The 18,765-nt window shown below is 37.6% G+C and overlaps 1 protein-coding gene and 1 non-coding gene across 2 annotated transcripts; one reads left to right on the top strand and one right to left on the bottom strand.

Annotated features, from left to right (window-relative positions):
- Window positions 1–129: 129 nt before the first annotated feature.
- LOC107470250 (protein FAR1-RELATED SEQUENCE 6-like) lies at window positions 130–17,247 on the bottom strand. Its single transcript, XM_016089647.1, has 7 exons — window positions 17,125–17,247; window positions 5,895–5,954; window positions 5,589–5,790; window positions 5,045–5,189; window positions 4,608–4,960; window positions 3,357–4,309; window positions 130–321 (listed from the first exon to the last, which is right to left on the bottom strand). The coding sequence occupies exons 1-7, from the start codon at window positions 17,245–17,247 to the stop codon at window positions 130–132; spliced, it is 2,028 nt and encodes a 675-aa protein (XP_015945133.1).
- LOC127739877 (small nucleolar RNA R71) lies at window positions 12,783–12,890 on the top strand. The gene has a single exon (XR_008000619.1). It is a non-coding gene; the product is annotated as a small nucleolar RNA R71 (small nucleolar RNA).
- Window positions 17,248–18,765: the final 1,518 nt, after the last annotated feature.

Raw genomic sequence — 18,765 nt, forward strand, 5'->3', positions numbered from 1 at the left:
CGCTGCTGCTCCTCGCCACCTCGCCTCTTCTGCTTCTTGCTTTGATCTCTGTTTCTGCTTCGTCTTCTGCTTTTTCTAGGTCTGCTTGAGTGCTTATGCTTCTGCATTTTCTGCTTCGTTTTCTACTTCCTATTTCTGCTTGAGTGCTTCTGCTTCTGCATCGTCTGCTTCTGCATCTTCTGCTTCGTCTTCTACTTTCTGCTTCTGCTTGAGTGCTTCTGCTTCTGCATCGTCTGCCTCTGCATCTTCTGCTTCGTCATCTATTTTCTGCTTCTGCTTGATTGCTTCTGCTTCTGCACCTTCTGCTTCGTCTTCTACTTTCTACTTCTGCTTGAGTGCTTCTGCTTTTGCATCTTTTAGGTCTACTTCTGCTTCTACTTTTAATCTGATTTTAATTTGTTATTTTCTAATTTTATCATTGTTGTATGTTGATTTGTTGAATCTGGATTTGATTTGTTGAATCTGATTTTGATTTGTTGAATATGGATTTGAATAATGGATTTGTTCATCATAATCCCTAATTTTCTAATTTTTATTGTTGGTTTTGTTCTTGTTTTGATTTCTGAATTGCTATTGCTTTTTTTTTGTTTTTGGATTTATTGTTGATTTGTTTTTGAATTTCTTGAATTTCTGATTTTGAGTTGTGTTTTCTTTTTTTTTTTGTTGAATCTGTATTTTTAATTTGTTAATGGAAGAAGAATTTGTTCTTCTGGAAGAAGAAGAACAAGAAGAATGAAATGGTGAAAAAAAGGTATTTTTATCATTTAGAAAAAAATTTATTAGAAAAGACGATTTTAAAATGAAATGCAATATTAAGGACGATTCTAAATCAAAAATTACATCAGGGATGATTTCGATTCTGACCCTCAACGTTCGGGACCAAAACAATACTTATCCCATTTAGCTGGTTTTGAATAATTTGATTGTCATGGAAGAAAACCTTCATATAATTAGAAAAGTGTGCACACATATATGATAGTTGTGTCTTCAGAATTTTTTAATTCTTTGATTAACAGAATTTGATAGTTAAATTACCGCTTGGCTTGTTATTGTTGAACGTATGTCTATGTAGGTATAGAAAATACAAAACATGAAGCTTGGTCCTTATTCTAATTATTTGAACGTGTGTCTATTTGAGTAGGTGGCATTATATTTTTTTTGTACAAAAAATATTCCATTAATCAATATTTTAATTATTTGAACGTGTGTCTTTGGTTAAATTACTCTATGTCTTGTTATGGTTGAACGTGTGTCCATGTTGATATTGAAAACACAAAAGCTAAAACTTGGTCTTTGTTTTTATGTCTTATTTGTTATGTTGATTATAATTTTGCGCGACACAGTATGAAATGAGTTCTTAATTCTGTTAGAATGGGTGTGTCTTCTTTCGATATTTAATATCATAAGGCGTAGTCATACGGTTGGTCTTACACGTTCAATTATCCCAATCTGAATTTATTTGGTTATTTTCAGTGCTCTTTGTTATCCGTTGCACTTATAGAGGTTTATATATATTGATTTTATTTCCACCAATTTTTTGTACCTCTTTCTTAGTTGAATTTGGACAATACAAGATACCATCAAGTTATATAGTTTGGATAGTGACTTTCACATGCAGGACACCATCAAGTTATATAGGTTGGAAATAATGCTTGACATCATCCCATGTCACAAAAATTCAGCTATTGGAGATGCTTTGAATGCCTTTGACAGCCGTGCTTGACCTCTTGTGCGCTGCAACCAATCCAGGAACAAACGTAAAGAGGTTAGGACACCATTGACAGCACCTGACACCAAGAGCATGCTTCGGCGAGCTGCAGGAAATCCGAAGAAAAAGACCATCAAAAGGAGCTAAACATGGGAAGATAAAGTCTAAAGGCTTCATGTTACTTCCTTGTTTACCTAGGGCAGGGATATCCTCACATTATGTGTTATATACTGTTGGGACTATTTATTTTCCTTGTTTTACACAAAGTGATTGTGTCTTTTGACAAACTTTGTTAGTTAATTCAACGATAATGCATGTAATATGCATGTGAATCTTGTCTTTTACACCTTGATTTGTGGTAATTTTGTGCACAGGCTCAACACCTTATGAGTTTTGAAGTATTTTTATTACTAGTGACTAATCTTGTTGAGGTTCCAATATGTTGACCCTGGATGTCTCTACATATGTTATTCATGTTTTGTTCGTTTGTATTGTTCGCAGGTGACTGAAAACAGAACTATTTTCTGATTGAAATGTCTTCATATAGATGTGTCTTCTGCATTATGTGTATATGTTAGTCATGTAACATTGGCAGGTGTGTCTTCTCACGGATGTGTCTTATGATGGAAGTGTCTTTTCCCGATGTGAATTTAGAGATTTGTTTAACTAAGGATATGTCTTCTGAGGGAAGTGTCTTTCTTCCGTGACTTCTTTGGAGGCATCCTCATATGGATGTGTCTTCTGCATTATGTGTCTATGTAAGTTGTGTAATGTTGGCAGGTGTGTCTTTTCACAGATGTGTCTTATGATGGAAGTGTCTTTTGCCAATGTTTCTTTCGAATTTTGTTAACCTGAGGATGTGTCTTCCGAGGGAAGTGTCTTCTTCCAGTGACTTCTTTGAAGGCATCCTATGTTGGATGTGTTTTTAGCTGGAGGTGTCTTATGCGAATATGTCTTTCGTATTTTCATGTAATCGCGGATGTGTCTTCCGAGGGTTGTGTCTAATTTCGTCGTATATTCTTTGGAGGTGTATTCTTATGGATGTGTCTTATGCTTTTCGATAGTTTTTTATGCTAGCATAGAAGGAGGTTTCAATTAAGACCTGATTGATTCATTATGAGGCTAAAATGACACCTTTTGGGTTAGTAACTGTAACAAAATGAAACGCAGCCTAAAATAAATAAACTTACTCGCCTTTGTATTCCACGTTAATAGCACAAAGTAGTCATGATTGTTTTGTGAAGCTAATTCAAACTTAAGAAACTTGTAACAGTGTGATCTTGTTGGTGGATAAAAAAACTCAATAAATAATGACATATCCTCAGCTTAACAATGTTTATCAACTAAAAAACCTGAGTCCTTTGTCAAGGATAAGTGAAAAAAAGGTTACAAATAAAGAAAGGGAAATGTCCATGCAAATCTATAATCCAAAGTCTTTTAAATATGTCGAAATGAGTTTAACAAAGACAAGAACCCAGCATGTTCCTGTGATTCATTCGCTGGATCACTGTAGTTGGGTTGATTGATTTATCATTTTTCTAAAAAAAAAATAAAAAAATGCATAAACAAAAGTAAATATTACGAGCAACTTTATCCATCAAGTCATGTTAACAAGTGGTTCTAAACTAAAGAAATGGTAAACACATACCGGAGGTGGATTCTTCTTCTTTCTTCGCATGGATTTCTTGATGCAAGTGTCCAGTTCAGATCCAAGCCTCTTCAATCTCGGCCGACCCTTTGTTGTGACCTTTGAAGGACCTCGAACATGAGATGAAACAAGAGCAGGGTCACGCTGTGTCACCTTGCTGTTGTGTGTTGTTGGAACACTTCTAGACCCTACGTTCACATGATAATCAAACAGCTTGGCCCTTAACTCATCAAGACCCGAATGTAACATGGCCGCTTCTTCTTCACATGTCACAAAATCTTGGGCAACATTAAAGAAGTGGGAACAAAGTCCTCTAAATAAGTTGTGGCTTTCATCGGATCGCTTCTCGTCGTGGCTACTCTTGATGAAAGTGTGTTTGCGTTGTACATTGTTGCTCCATCGAGGGAGCACATAGCAAGATGGTACTCTGTATACTCCGTAATAAAAGAAAACTGCAAAACAGTGACAACAAAGAATACCTCTTGATTCAAACATGTGGCACTCGCACCGAATCTCGTGTGTCACTAGGTTCAACTCGACGTTGTACGTCCAGGTCCTAGGATCACCATATGGTAGGTATTGCTCATTCACAGTCACACAAAATAAATCACCATCTTGAGTCGCACCACAGACTAAACAATCCCCTTTTTTCCTAAATTCCTGTTGTACTTTCCTAAACTTAGAGGTTGTGTACTCACACTGAAATTGTATTTCAATTGTAGAGCTCGATGAACAGGGAACAACTCCTTTAGAGTCTGCAACATTGTCCTCCAACTCCTTGTTCCCAAGCATATTATCATACTCATGTACGAACTGAACCAGTCCACTCTTGCAATGCAAGTAACCACCGAAAAAAGCGTGCATACTCTCACTCTGTTGGGTACTTCTCATACCAGCCCAAAATTCACCTTGAAAATATATTGGAATCAACATTCGACAATCATCATAAAGGTCTACAAAACCAAATGAAAATAAAGCAATAATCAACATCATGAACAATTAGCTAGATCACAACACACAACTACAGACTTCGTGAACCAAGTAGACATTGACCTTTCAAATAGAGAAATCGCATAAAAGTACCCAAATAGGTTATAAATCATCCGATGACAACAGGACCTAAGTTTGAGTATAATTCAAAATAGAACTTGCATAACAAACCCACTATACAAAAAGAAAAAAGGAGCATAATACAGAACAAACCTGATAATCATCTATTTTGCTCTAAGTTAAACTCAGCAATGCATGCACACCGATCCTTCTCAAAGGATTCCACAGACCGGGCATTCCAAACATTGCCATGCATTCTAGCATCTATTTTCCTGTACCGAGCATATCCTCCAAGATTATGCGGTATCTTTTTCATTAGGTGCCATATGCACCATTGGTGGTGAGTATTTGGAAGGACATTCCTAATAGCACCAAGCATGAATTTGCACTGGTCCACGATGATGGCCTTTGGGGGAGTTCCCATGCATTGCAACCATTGCTTAAAGATCCACTCAATACTACGAAGTTTCTCATTTCCCAACAAAGCACATCCGAGTAGAGTGGACTTGCTGTGATGGTTGACGCCAATGAAAGATGCGAACAAAAGTCCGTGCCTGTAATAAATTTAGCCAAAATTAATAAATCAAGATAGTGCAAAGACACTAACCATTTTAATATAGGCAGAAACATAAACATACTTGTTTCTACTGTATGTTGTATCAAACGAGACCATGTCTCCATAATATTCACATGACGTCCTGCACCTTGCATCTACCCAGAGCGCACTCTTAAACTTGTTAGCTTCATCCACATCAACTGCATAAACGAAATTTGGGTTGATATCTTTCATTCACATGAAATAAATAATCATTTCCTTCATATTTGTGTTTGGGTCAGCACAACACAGATTGCTCGTAATGTAGTTCCTCACGTCCTTTTTTGAGTAACCCAAGTTTGAGGAGCCACCAACCTCATTCGCCAATGCGAGATAAATCTTGTTGGGCCGTATGCCAGCCTTATCGTTGTCCTAAATCACACACTTCGCACGAATGGTTAGTTCCCTGTACTCAGTGTAATGCACAGCTTGCTTGGCAGAACACGGGTGGGTATGCTTCAATTCTAATTTGGACATCATCTAATTATCTTTCTGCCTATTAAGCATCACGTACATCCTTGCTTTGCATCCGTCCGTTGTTATTCTCTTTACCCGAGTTGCTGCCTTGACTCGAGACTTGCAACAACCTTCATGACTGCAGTGTATCGATTGGTTAATGGGTATCCTTGATTTCTTGTTGATCTTGTCAAAGTTGTTATTCCTACTCCTAGTTACGAACCCTACTTTTCTTGCATAATTAGAATAGAACTCTTGTGCCCGCTGCAACGAAACAAATCTTAATCCTACGTGCGGGATTTCTTCTATTGGAATTCTAGTGTGATCGGGCAACTGCAAATCAATTCAGAAAAAAATCATTCAACACAAAAAACACTCAACTAATTAATTTCCAATATCTAGCTAATTTTGCGACTAGAATACAACATATTTCACACTTCATGATTCACTGCCGTAGCATCATCCTTTAATTGAATGAAATCTACAGATTCTTTCCCCTGAAATCGATAACCGAGGATATATCACCAACAAAGATAACCATCAATCCTTCGACACTCATAAAAACTCTTCCAACAACCACTTATCTAGTGATAACACCAAATAATAAACAACCAAAACTAAACTCATATAATACAGCACTATCCATTTTCATATCTATGAAACAAAAATTCATCAAAGTTGCAAACATCAATTCAAACTGGTGAACAAAAAGAATAATAAACCACATCACCATGTAGAAAAAAGAATCATTCTAGCATAATTGAAAGAAAAAATATCCAAATGGTGCACAAAATTGTGATCATCAACAATGGCACCAAAAACTTGGTAGCGCTCTCAAACGTGAATCACAATTTGTCACAATCCCACACAACTAACCAGCAAGTGCACTGGGTTGTCCAAGTAATAAACCTTACGTGAGTAAGGGTCGATCCCAAGGAGATTGTTGGTATGAAGCAAACTATGGTCATCTTGTAAATCTCAGTTAGGCGGATTCAAAAGGTTTATAATGGTTTTCAAAAATAATAATAAATAAAGTATAAAATAAAGATAGAAATACTTATGTAAATCATTGGCGGAAATTTTAGATAAGTATATGGAGATGCTTTGCTCCTGTTGAATCTTTGCTTTCCTACTGCTGTCATCCAATCCTTCTTAATCTTTTCTAGGGCAAGCTGTATGTAGGGCATCACTGTTGTCAATGGCTACATCCCATCTTCTAAGTAAAAATGGTCCAAATGCTCTTGTCACAGCACGACTAATCATCTGTCAGTTCTTGATCATGTCGAAATAGAATCCATTGATTCTTTTGCGTTTGTCATCACGCCCAACAATCGCGAGTTTGAAGCTCGTCACAGTCATTCAATCCCTGAATCCTACTCGGAATACCACTGACAATGTTTAGACTTTCTAGATTCTCATGAATGCCGCCAACAATTTTAGCTTATACCACGAAGATTCTGATTAAGGAATCCAAGAGATATGCGCCCGGTCTAAGGTAGAACGGAAGTGGTTGTCAAGCACGCATTTATAAGGACGGATGATGATGAGTGTCACGGATCATCATATCCATCAGGTTGAAGTGCAACGAATATCTTAGAATAAGAATAAGCATGAATTGAATAGAAAACAGTAGTACTTTGCATTAAAACTCGAGGTATAGCAGAGCTCCACACCTTAATCTATGGTGTGTAGAAACTCCACCGTTGAAAATACATAAGTGATGGTTCAGGCATGGCCGAATGGCCAGTCCCCAAAATATGATATGAAATTTGAAACTAGGGAAAAGGACTTGGGCTAAGGCCTAGGCATCCAAAGATGTCTCATACAATAATAAAATGTTCTATTTATACTAGACTAGCTACTAGGGTTTACAGAAGTAAATAATTGATGCAGAAATCCACTTTCAGGGCCCACTTGGTGTGTGCTTGGGCTGAGCTTAAGCTTTACACATGCAGAGACTTCTTTTGGAGTTAAACGCCAAGTTGTAATGTGTTTTTGGCGTTTAACTCTGTTTGTGACGTGTTTCTGGCGTTTGACTCCAGAATGTAGCATAGAATTGGCGTTGAGCGCCAGTTTGCGTCATCTAAACTTGAATAAAGTATGAACTATTATATATTGCTGAAAAGCCCTGGATGTTTACTTTTCAACGCAATTCAGAGCGCGCCATTTGGAGTTCTGTAGCTCCAGAAAATCCATTTCGAGTGTAGGGAGGTCAGAATCCAACAGCATCAGCAGTCCTTTGTCAGCCTTCTATCAGAGTTTTGCTCAGGTCCCTCAATTTCAGCCAGAAAATACTTGAAATCACAGAAAAACACACAAACTCATAGTAAAGTCCAGAAATATGAATTTAGCATAAAAACTAATGAAAACATCCCTAAAAGTAGCTAGATCCTACTAAAAACGACCTAAAAACAATGCCAAAAAGCGTATAAATTATCCGCTCATCACAACACCAAACTTAAATTGTTGCTTGTCCCCAAGTAACTGAAAATCAATTAGGATAAAAAGAAGAGAATATACTATAAATCTCAAAATATCAATGAAAATTAGTTCTAATTAGATGAACGGGACTTGCAGCTTTTTGCTTCTGAACAGTTTTGGCATCTCACTTTATCCTTTGAAGTTTAGAATGATTGGCATCTATAGGAACTCAGAGTTTCAGATAGTGTTATTGATTCTCTTAGTTAAGTATGTTGATTCTTGAACACAGCTACTTTTATGAGTCTTGGTCGTGGCCCTAAGCACTTTGTTTTCCAGTATTACCACCGGATACATAAATGCCACAGACACATGACTGGGTGAACCTTTTCAGATTGTGACTCAGCTTTGCTAAAGTCCCCAGTTAGAGGTGTCCAGAGCTCTTAAGCACACTCTTTTGCTTTGGATCATGACTTTAACCACTCAGTCTCAAATTTTTCACTTGGACCTACATGCCACAAGCACATGGTTAGGGACAGCTTGATTTAGCTGCTTAAGCCTGGATTTTATTTCCTTGGGCCCTCCTATCCATTGATGCTCAAAGCCTTGGATCCTTTTTACCTTTGCCTTTTGGTTTTAAGGGCTATTGGATTTTTCTGCTTGCTTTTTCTTTTTTTTCGCAAGCTTTTGTTATTCACTGCTTTTTCTTGCTTCAAGGATCAAATTCATGATTTTTCAGATTATCAGTAACATTTCTCTTTGTTCATCATTCTTTCAAGAGCCAACAATTTTAACATTCATAAACAACAAGATCAAAATTATGCACTGTTCAAGCATTCATTCAGAAAACAAAAAATTATTGTCACCACATCAATATAATTAAACTAATTTCAAGGACAATTTCGAAATTCATGCACTTCTTGTTCTTTTGAATTAGAAACATTTTTCATTTAAGAGGGGTGAAGGATTTATGGAATTATTCATAGCCTTAAGACATAGTTACTAGACACTAATGATCATGTAATAAAGACACAAACATATATAAAAATAAAGCTTAAAAACCGAAAAACAGAGAAATAAGAACAAGGAATGAGTCTACCTTAGTGATGGTAGCACTTTCTTCTTGAAGAACCAATGATGTCCTTGAGCTCTTCTATGTCTCTTTCTTGCCTTTGTTGCTCCTCCCTCATTGCTCTTTGATCTTTTCTAATCTCATGAAGAGTGATGGAGTGCTCTTGATGTTCCACCCTTAATTGATCCATGTTGTAACTCAAGTCTTCTAGAGAAGTGTTGAGTTGTTCCCAATAGTTGTTGGGAGAAAAGTGAATCCCTTGAGGCATCTCAGAAATTCCTTGGTGATGTGCTTCCATATGCGTCTGTTAGGATCCATGAGTGGGCACTCTTGTTTGCTCCATCCTCTTCTTAGTGATTGGCTTGTCCTCTTCAATGAGGATGTCTCCTTCTATGATAACTCCAGCTGAGTAGCATAGATGGCAAATAAGATGAGGAAAAGCTAGCCTTGCCATGGTGGAGGACTTTTCGGCTATTTTGTAGAATTCAAGAGAGATGACTTCATGAACTTCTACTTCCTCTCCAATCATGATGCTATGGATCATGATGGCCCGATCCACATTGACTTCGGATCGGTTGCTAGTAGGGATGATGGAGCGTTGGATGAACTCCAACCATCCTCTAGCCACAGGCTTGAGGTCCAGTCTTCTTAATTGAACCGGCTTGCCTTTAGAGTCTCTTTTCCATTGAGCTCCTTCAACACATATGTCCAGAAGGACTTGGTCCAACCTTTGATCAAAGTTGACCCTTCTAGTGTAGGGGCGTGCATTTTCTTGCATCATAGGCAAGCTGAATGCCAACCTTACATTTTCTGGACTGAAATCTAAGTATTTCCCCCGAACCATTCTAAGATAATTCTTTGGATTCGGGTTCACACTTTGATCATGGTTCCTAGTGATCCATGCATTGGCATAGAACTCTTGAACCATTAAGATTCTGACTTGTTGAATGGGGTTGGTCAGAACTTCACAACCTCTTCTTTGGATCTCATGTCGGATCTCCGGATACTCATTTTTCTTGAGCTTGAAAGGGACCTCAGGGATCACCTTCTTCTTGGCCACAAATTCATAGAAGTGGTCTTGATGGACCTTTGAGATAAATCTTTCTATCTCCCATGACTCGGAGGTAGAAGCTTTTGTCTTCCTTTTCCCTTTTCTAGAGGTTTCTCCGACCTTAGGTGCCATAAGTGGTTATGGAAAAACAAAAAAAGCTATGCTTTTACCACACCAAACTTAGAATATTGCTCGCCCTCGAGCAAGAGAAGAAAGAAAAGAAAAGAAGAAGAAGAAGAAAAAAATGGAGGAGAGTGAGAGATGTGTATTCGGCCAAGGGGGAGAAGAAAGGGTTGTGTTGTGTGAAAATGAAGAAGGATAGAGGGGTTCATATAGTGGAGGGAGAGGGGTTAAGGTTCGGCCATATTGGGTGGGTTTGGGTGGAAAAAGGGATTTTGAATTTGAAGGTAGGTGGGGTTTATGGGGAAGAGTGGACGGATGTGAGTGGTGAAGAGGTGATGGGGAAGAGAGATTGAGGTAATTGGTGAAGGGTTTTGGGGAAGAGTGTTATTTGGATTGTGTGAAAAAGAGAGAGGGTGTGTTGAGGTAGGTAGGGATCCTGTGGGGTTCACAGATCTTGAGATGATCCTGTGGAGTCCACAGATCCTGAGGTGTCAAGGATTTACATCCCTGCACCAATGAGGCGTGTAAAATGCCCTCTGCATGCAATCCTGGCATTTAACGCCAGATTGATGCTTGTTTCTGGCGTTAAACGCCAGTTCTATGCTTGTTTTGGGCGTTCAATGCCAGTCTGCAGCATGTTTCTGGCGTTGAACGCCAGCTTTCCTCAGTGTGTAATCCTGGTGTTTAAACGCCAGATTGCTACATGTTTCTGGTGTTTAACGCCAGATCCATGCTCTGTTCTGGCGTTGAATTCCAGCCAGATGCTCCTTATTGGCGTTTAAACGCCAGTAAGCTCTTCCTCCAGGGTGTGCTGTTTCTTCTGCTGTTTTTGATTCTGTTTTTAATTTTTGTATTTGTTTTGTGGGTCCACATGATCATGAACCTAATAAAATATAAAAGAACAATAAAAATAAAAATAGAATTAGATAAATAAAAATTGGATTGCCTCCCAATAAACGCTTCTTTAATGTCACTAGCTTGACAGTGGGCTCTCATGGAGCCTCACAGGTGATCAGGTCAATGTTGTAGACTCCCAACACCAAACTTAGAGTTTGGTTGTGGCCTCCCAACACCAAACTTAGAGTTTGATTGTGGGGGCTTTGTTTGACTTTGTATTGAGAGAAGCTTTTCATGCTTCCTCTCCATGGTTGCAGAGGAGTATCCTTGAGCTTTAAACACAAGGTAGTCCCCATTCAATTGAAGGACTAGCTCTCCTCTGTTAACATCAATCACAGCTCTTGCTATGGCTAGGAAGGGTCTTCCAAGGATGATGCATTCATCATCCTCCTTTCCATTGTCTAAGATTATGAAATCAGTAGGGATGTAAAGGCCTTTAACCTTTACTAACACGTCCTCTACCAATCCATAAGCTTGTCTTACTGACTTGTCTGCCATCTGCAATGAGAATGTGGCAGGCTGTACCTTAATGATCCCCAACTTCTCCATTACAGAGAGTGGCATAAGATTTATCCCTGACCCCAGGTCACAAAGAGCCTTCTCAAAGGTCCTGGTGCCTATGGTACAGAATATTAGGAATTTACCAGGGTCTTGTTTCTTTTGAGGTAGAGTTTGCTGAACCCATGTATCTAGTTCACTAATGAGCAAGGGAGGTTCATCTCCCCAAGTCTCATTACCAAACAACTTGGCATTCAGCTTCATGATAGCTCCTAGATATTGAGCAACTTGCTCTCCAGTTACATCTTCATCCTCTTCAGAGGAAGAATAGTCTTCAGAGCTCATGAATGGCAGAAGGAGGTTTAATGGGATATCTATGGTCTCTATATGACCTTCAGATTCCTTTGGGTCCTCAATAGGGAACTCCTTCTTGCTTGAGAGACATCCCATGAGATCTTTCTCATTGGGATTCACGTCCTCTCCTTCCTCTTTAAATTCGGCCATTTTGATTATATCAATGGCCTTGCACTCTCTTTTTGGATTCTCTTCTGTATTGCTTGGAAGAGTACTAGGAGGAGTTTCAATGACTTTCTTACTCAGCTGGCCCACTTGTACCTCCAAGTTTCTAATGGAGGACCTTGTTTCACTCATGAAACTTAAGGTGGCCTTAGATGGATCAGAGACTATATTTGCTAAGCTAGAGGAGCTCTGCTCAGAATTCTCTGTCTGTTGCTGAGAAGATGATGGAAAAGACTTGCTATTACTGAGCCTGTTTCTTCCACCATTATTAAAGCCTTGTTGAGGCTTTTGTTGATCCTTCCATGAGAAATTTGGATGATTTCTCCATGATGAATTATAGGTGTTTCCATAAAGTTCACCCATGTAATTTACCTATGCTATTGCAGGGTTCTCAGGATCATAAGCTTCTTCTTCAGAAGATGCCTCTTTAGTACTGTTGGATGCATTTTGCCATCCATTCAGACTTTGAGAAATCATGTTGACTTGCTGAGTCAACATTTTGTTCTGAGCCAATATGGCATTCTGAGCATCAATCTTAAGAACTCCCTTCCTTTGAGGCATCCCATTATTCACAGAATTCCTCTCAGAAGTGTACATGAATTGATTATTTACAACCATGTCAATAAGTTCTTGAGCTTCTGCAGGCATTTCCTTTAGGTGAATGGATCCACCTGCAGAATGGTCCAGTGACATCTTAGAGAACTCAGATAGACCATAATAGAATATATCCAGAATGGTCTACTCTGAAAGCATGTCAGAAGGACACCTTTTGGTCATCTGCTTGTATCTTTCCCAAGCTTTATAGAGGGATTCACCATCTTTCTGTTTGAAGGTTTGAACATCCACTCTAAGCTTGCTCAGCTTTTGAGGAGGAAAGAACTTAGCCAAGAAGGCCGTGACCAGCTTGTCCCAGGAGTCCAGGCTATCTTTAGGTTGTGAGTCCAACCATGTTCTAGCTCTTTGTCTTACAGCAAAAGGGAAAAGCATGAGCTTGTAGACTTCACGATCTACTCCATTGGTCTTAACAGTCTCACAGATCTGCAAGAATTCAGTTAAAAACTGATAGGGATCTTCTGATGGAAGTCCATGAAACTTGCAGTTCTGTTGCATTAGAGCGACTAGCTAAGGCTTCAGCTCAAAATTGTTTGCTCCAATGGCAGGAATTGAGATGCTTCTTCCATCAAATTTGGAAGTAGGTGTAGTATAATCACCAAGCATCCTCCTTGCATTATTGTTGTTGGGTTCAGCTGCCATATCCTTTTCTTGTTCGAAAATTTCAGTAAGGTTGTCTCTGGATTGTTGTATTTTAGCTTCTCTTAATTTCCTCTTTAGAGTCCTTTCAGGTTCAGGATCAGCTTCAACAAGAATGTTCTTGTCCTTGCTCCTGCTCATATGAAAAAGAAGAGAACAAAAAAGGAAGAGGAATCTTCTATGTCACAGTATAGAGATTCCTTTATGTTAGTAGAAGAAGGAAGAAATAGAAGAAGGAAAAGGTAAGAATCCAAACACAAGGGGGATGATAGGTTCGAATTCTTGAGTAGAAGAGAAGTGTTAGTAGATAAATAAATAAATAGAAGAAGATGAGAGAGAAAAGAATTTCGAAAATAAATTTTGAAAAAGGGTTAGTGATTTTCGAAAATTAAGATAAGAAATAAAATTAAAATTAAAATTTGAAACAATTAGTTAATTAAAAAGAATTTTGAAAAAGAGGGAGGTATTTTCGAAATTTAGAGATGAAAAAGTAGTTAGGTGGTTTTGAAAAAGATAAGAAGCAAATAAAAAGTCAATTAGTTAGTTGAAAAAGATTTGAAAATCAATTTTAAAAAGATAAGAAGTTAGAAAAGATATTTTGAAATCAAAATTTTAAAAAAGATATCATTTGAAAAAGATATGATAAAAAGATATGATTTGAAAAATATATTTTGAAAAGATATGATTTAAAAAGATATTTTGGAAAAGATTTAATTTTTAAAATTAAAATTGATTACTTGACTAACAAGAAACTAAAAGATATGATTCTAGAAATTAAAGATTGAACCTTTCTTAATAAGAAAGTAACAAACTTCAAATTTTTGACTCAATCACATTAATTGTTAGTGAAGTTTCAATTTTGAAATAAAGATAAGAAAAAGATTTTGAAAATAAATTTTGAAAATTTTCGAAAATAAATAAAAAAATGAAAAAGATTTGATTTTTTTGAAAAAGTTTTGAAGATATAAGATTTTTAAATTTGAAAATTTGACTTGACTTATAAGAAATAGCTAAGTTTAAAATTTTTTTGACTAAGTCAACTCAAATTTTCGAAATTTATGAGAAAATTAAGGAAAAGATATTTTTTTTTGAATTTTTAATGAGGAGAGAGAGAAACACAAATATGACTCACAGCATGAAAATTATGAATCGAAACAAGATGCATGCAAGAACACTATGAATGTCAAGATGAACACCAAGAACACTTTGAAGATTAAGATGAATATCAAGACTTATTTTTGAAAAATTTTCAAGAAAAGAAAAACATGCAAGACACCAAACTTAGAAATTTTTCATATTTAGACACTAAGAATTCAAAAATGCATATGAGAAACAACAAAAAACACAAAACAAGAAAATATCAAGATCAAATAAGAAGACTTACCAAGAACAACTTGAAGATCATGAAGAATACTATGCATGAAATTTTTGAAAAAACATGAATTTTTAAAACATGCAATTGACACCAAACTTAAAAATTAACACTAGACTCAAACAGGAAACACAAAATATTTTTTATTTTTATGATTTTATTAATTTTTTTTGTTTTTTTTCGAAAACATATAGGAAAAATAAAATAAGAAATTCAAAATTTTTAATAAGAATTCAAGGAATCTTTGCAATGTTAGTCTAAAGCTCCGGTCCAGGAATTAGACATGGCTTAATAGCTAGCCAAGCCTTTTGCGAAAGCTTCTGTCTAAAACACTAGACATGGCCAATGGCCAGCCAAGCTTTAGCATATAAATCAGACATACAACAGCTGATACTTCATCCAACTTCATATACTGATAAGGGGAAGCCTCAATCCAATTGAGTTAGACATGGCTTTTCAGCCAGCCAAGCTTCAACATGCTTCATGAAATACTAGAATTCATTCTTAAAAATTTAGAATAATTTTTTCGAAAACAGAAGTAAAAATTTTTTGAAAGATTTTTGAAAATTTTTTGAAAATAAAGCAAAACGAAAATTACCTAATCTGAGCAACAAGATGAACCGTCAGTTGTCCAAATTCGAACAATCCCCGGCAACGGCGCCAAAAACTTGGTGCACGAAATTGTGATCATCAACAATGGCGCCAAAAACTTGGTAGCGCTCTCAAACGTGAATCACACTTTGTCACAATCCCGCATAACTAACCAGCAAGTGCACTGGGTCGTCCAAGTAATAAACCTTACGTGAGTAAGGGTCGATCCCACGGAGATTGTTGGTATGAAGCAAACTATGGTCATCTTGTAAATCTCAGTTAGGCGGATTCAAAAGGTTTATAATGGTTTTCGAAAATAATAATAAATAAAGCATAAAATAAAGATAGAAATACTTATGTAAATCATTGGCGGGAATTTCAGATAAGTATATGGAGATGCTTTGCTCCTGTTGAATCTCTGCTTTCCTACTGCTGTCATCCAATCCTTCTTAATCTTTTCTATGGCAAGCTGTATGTAGGGCATCACTGTTGTCAATGGCTACATCCCATCCTCTCAGTGAAAATGGTCCAAATGCTCTTGTCACAGCACGGCTAAACATCTGTCGGTTCTCAATCATGTCAGAATAGAATCCATTGATTCTTTTGCGTTTGTCATCACGCCCAACAATTGCGAGTTTGAAGCTCGTCACAGTCATTCAATCCCTGAATCCTACTCGGAATACCACAGACAAGGTTTAGACTTTTCGGATTCTCATGAATGCCACCAACAATTCTAGCTTATACCACAAAGATTCTGATTAAGGAATCCAAGAGATATGCGCCCGGTCTAAGGTAGAACGGAAGTGGTTGTCAAGCACGCGTTCATAAGGACGGATGATGATGAGTGTCAAGGATAATCATATCCATCAGGTTGAAGTGCATCGAATATCTTAGAATAAGAATAAGCATGAATTGAATAGAAAATAGTAGTACTTTGCATTAAAACTCGAGGTACAGCAGAGCTCCACACCTTAATCTATGGTGTGTAGAAACTCCACCGTTGAAAATACATAAGTGATGGTTCAGGCATGGCCGAATGGCTAGCCCCCAAAATATGATATGAAATTCAAAACTAGGGAAAATGACTTGGTCTAAAAACTAGGCGTCCAAAGATGTCTCATACAATAATAAAATGTTCTATTTATACTAGACTAGCTACTAGGGTTTACAGAAGTAAATAATTGATGCAGAAATCCACATCCGGGGTCCACTTGGTGTGTGCTTGGGCTGAGCTTGAGATTTACACGTGCAGAGGCTTTTTTTTAGAGTTAAACGCCAAGTTGTAACGTGTTTTTGGTGTTTAACTCTGGTTTGTGATGTGTTTCTAGCGTTTGACTCCAGAATGCAGCATAAAACTGGTGTTGAGCGCCAGTTTGCATCGTCTAAACTTGAATAAAGTATGGACTATTATATATTGTTGAAAAGCTATGGATGTCTACTTTTTAACGCCGTTAAGATCGCGCCGTTTGGAGTTCTGTAGCTCTAGAAAATTCATTTCGAGTGCAGGGAGGTCAGAATCCAACAGCATCAGCAGTCTTTTATCAGCCTTCTATCAGAGTTTTACTCAGGTCCCTTAATTTCAGCCAGAAAATACCTGAAATCATAGAAAAACACACAAACTCATAGTAAAGTTCAGAAATGTGAATTTAGCATAAAAACTAATGAAAACATCCCTAAAAGTAGCTAGATCCTACTTAAAACTACCTAAAAACAATGCCAAAAAGCGTATAAATTATCCGCTCATCACCAAACCAATTGTAATTAAACAAATGAAATAACAATCCTTCCAATAAAACCTATCACTATTAAAAACTCAAAAATTAAAAAAAAGGTGCGAATAGACATAATCAAATGTACTACTAACACACAAATTACCGTGTTCACACGTTGTGTGTCATCTTCACTCAAGGACAGGACATTAACATCGATGGAATTAGGATGATCACTCACATTATATGTAGTGTCGTACGATACTTCTTCAAAAATTGATTGATCCATCGACGTCATGTGGTACACTCGCGTTCAACGGAGATGTAACACCCTAATATGCAAATCCTTATGCTCGAGTCATAAGTCAATGATATTACGGTGGTACGACTCACGGGTGGATTTTTTTTATATATAAATATAGGTAATTTCGAAAGGAGTATTAATTGAGAAGCCTGAAAAGAGTAGAAATAAAATCGCAAAGACGTATCACTCACGTTTCGACAACGAAAAGATAAAACGTGAAGCCGACAGCGATATACGGACAAGGCATAAAGGAGATTAAGAGATAGATGACGGATAGATATATATAACATAAGTAATAGCCACTAGTCGCGACCCGCGAAGTTTAGGCCGGCTAGGGTACAGTATGAAAGTAGTTGACAACAGTATATCCTAATCTCTCCCAAAGGAAACATAAGAGCCTCTATAGGCAAGTTCCAAAAGAGTTCAATACATAATATAATCTTTTCAAAACAAAGGTGGAGAGATTCTAAGCAAAACACAAAGTAGAGAAAATAAATATCTTCGCCGTATCTCAGACGAACCGCAGGTCACTTCTGAGCACCTGAACCTGTATCTGAAAAACAAGAGATATATACGGAATGAGAACCCCGGGCCCATGGGTTCCCAGTACGGTAAAAGTGCCAAATAAATACAATGCACTGCAATAAAAACTCACTAAGCATCCTAAACTCCTTTTCACCAAATATCCAGCCTAGATTCTCACTAACCCATAAATAGGCATCTGACGTAAGGGGATACTAAATCTAGTTCATAATTCAAACATATGCAAATGATGTATGCCTGCCCTATGGCTGATGATATCATCTGTCGGTTATATAGCCAACCCGACATGTCCTGGTAGCTAACCATTGGACAGAAACACCCCTTGTGGAGCAAGTAGGTTTGAGCTACAACCCCCTTGCTACTACCCGCTCAGCCCAGAGCCAGTGGAACAACCACTACTGCGGCTACTACCCAGGCGGGTGTTTAACAGCTCAACCTGGAGCGAGTGGATTCACCACTACTGCCGCTACAACCCAGGCGTCACAATCTCTGACCTGGAGCAAGTGGGACGAACCACAACCCTTGCTACTGCCCAGGTACCTTAAGCATTAACCCGGAGCAAGTGGGACGAACCACAACCCTTGCTACTGCCCAGGTATCTTAAACATTAACCCGGAGCAAGCGGGACGAACCACAACCCTTGCTACTACCCAGGTATCTCAAACATATATTCATTCAATCTCAATTTATATTATCAATCCTCATTGTTATCAAATCTCAAACATTAACCTGGAGCAAGTGGGACGAACCACAACCCTTACTACTACCCAGGTATCACAAATACATTCATTAAAAACTCCATAATTAAACTCATTTATCATAAACATCCTTTTTCCTCTCACACCCGGAGCAAGTGGACAACGCCACTGCCTACTACCCGGGGTTACACATCACATTTCAACATTTTCCATCATTATCCATTCAACATATTCATTCATTAATCATATATGCATTTATACT

The sequence above is a fragment of the Arachis duranensis genome, chromosome 6 (assembly GCF_000817695.3).
Source record: "Arachis duranensis cultivar V14167 chromosome 6, aradu.V14167.gnm2.J7QH, whole genome shotgun sequence".
Classification (NCBI taxonomy): Eukaryota; Viridiplantae; Streptophyta; class Magnoliopsida; order Fabales; family Fabaceae; genus Arachis; species Arachis duranensis.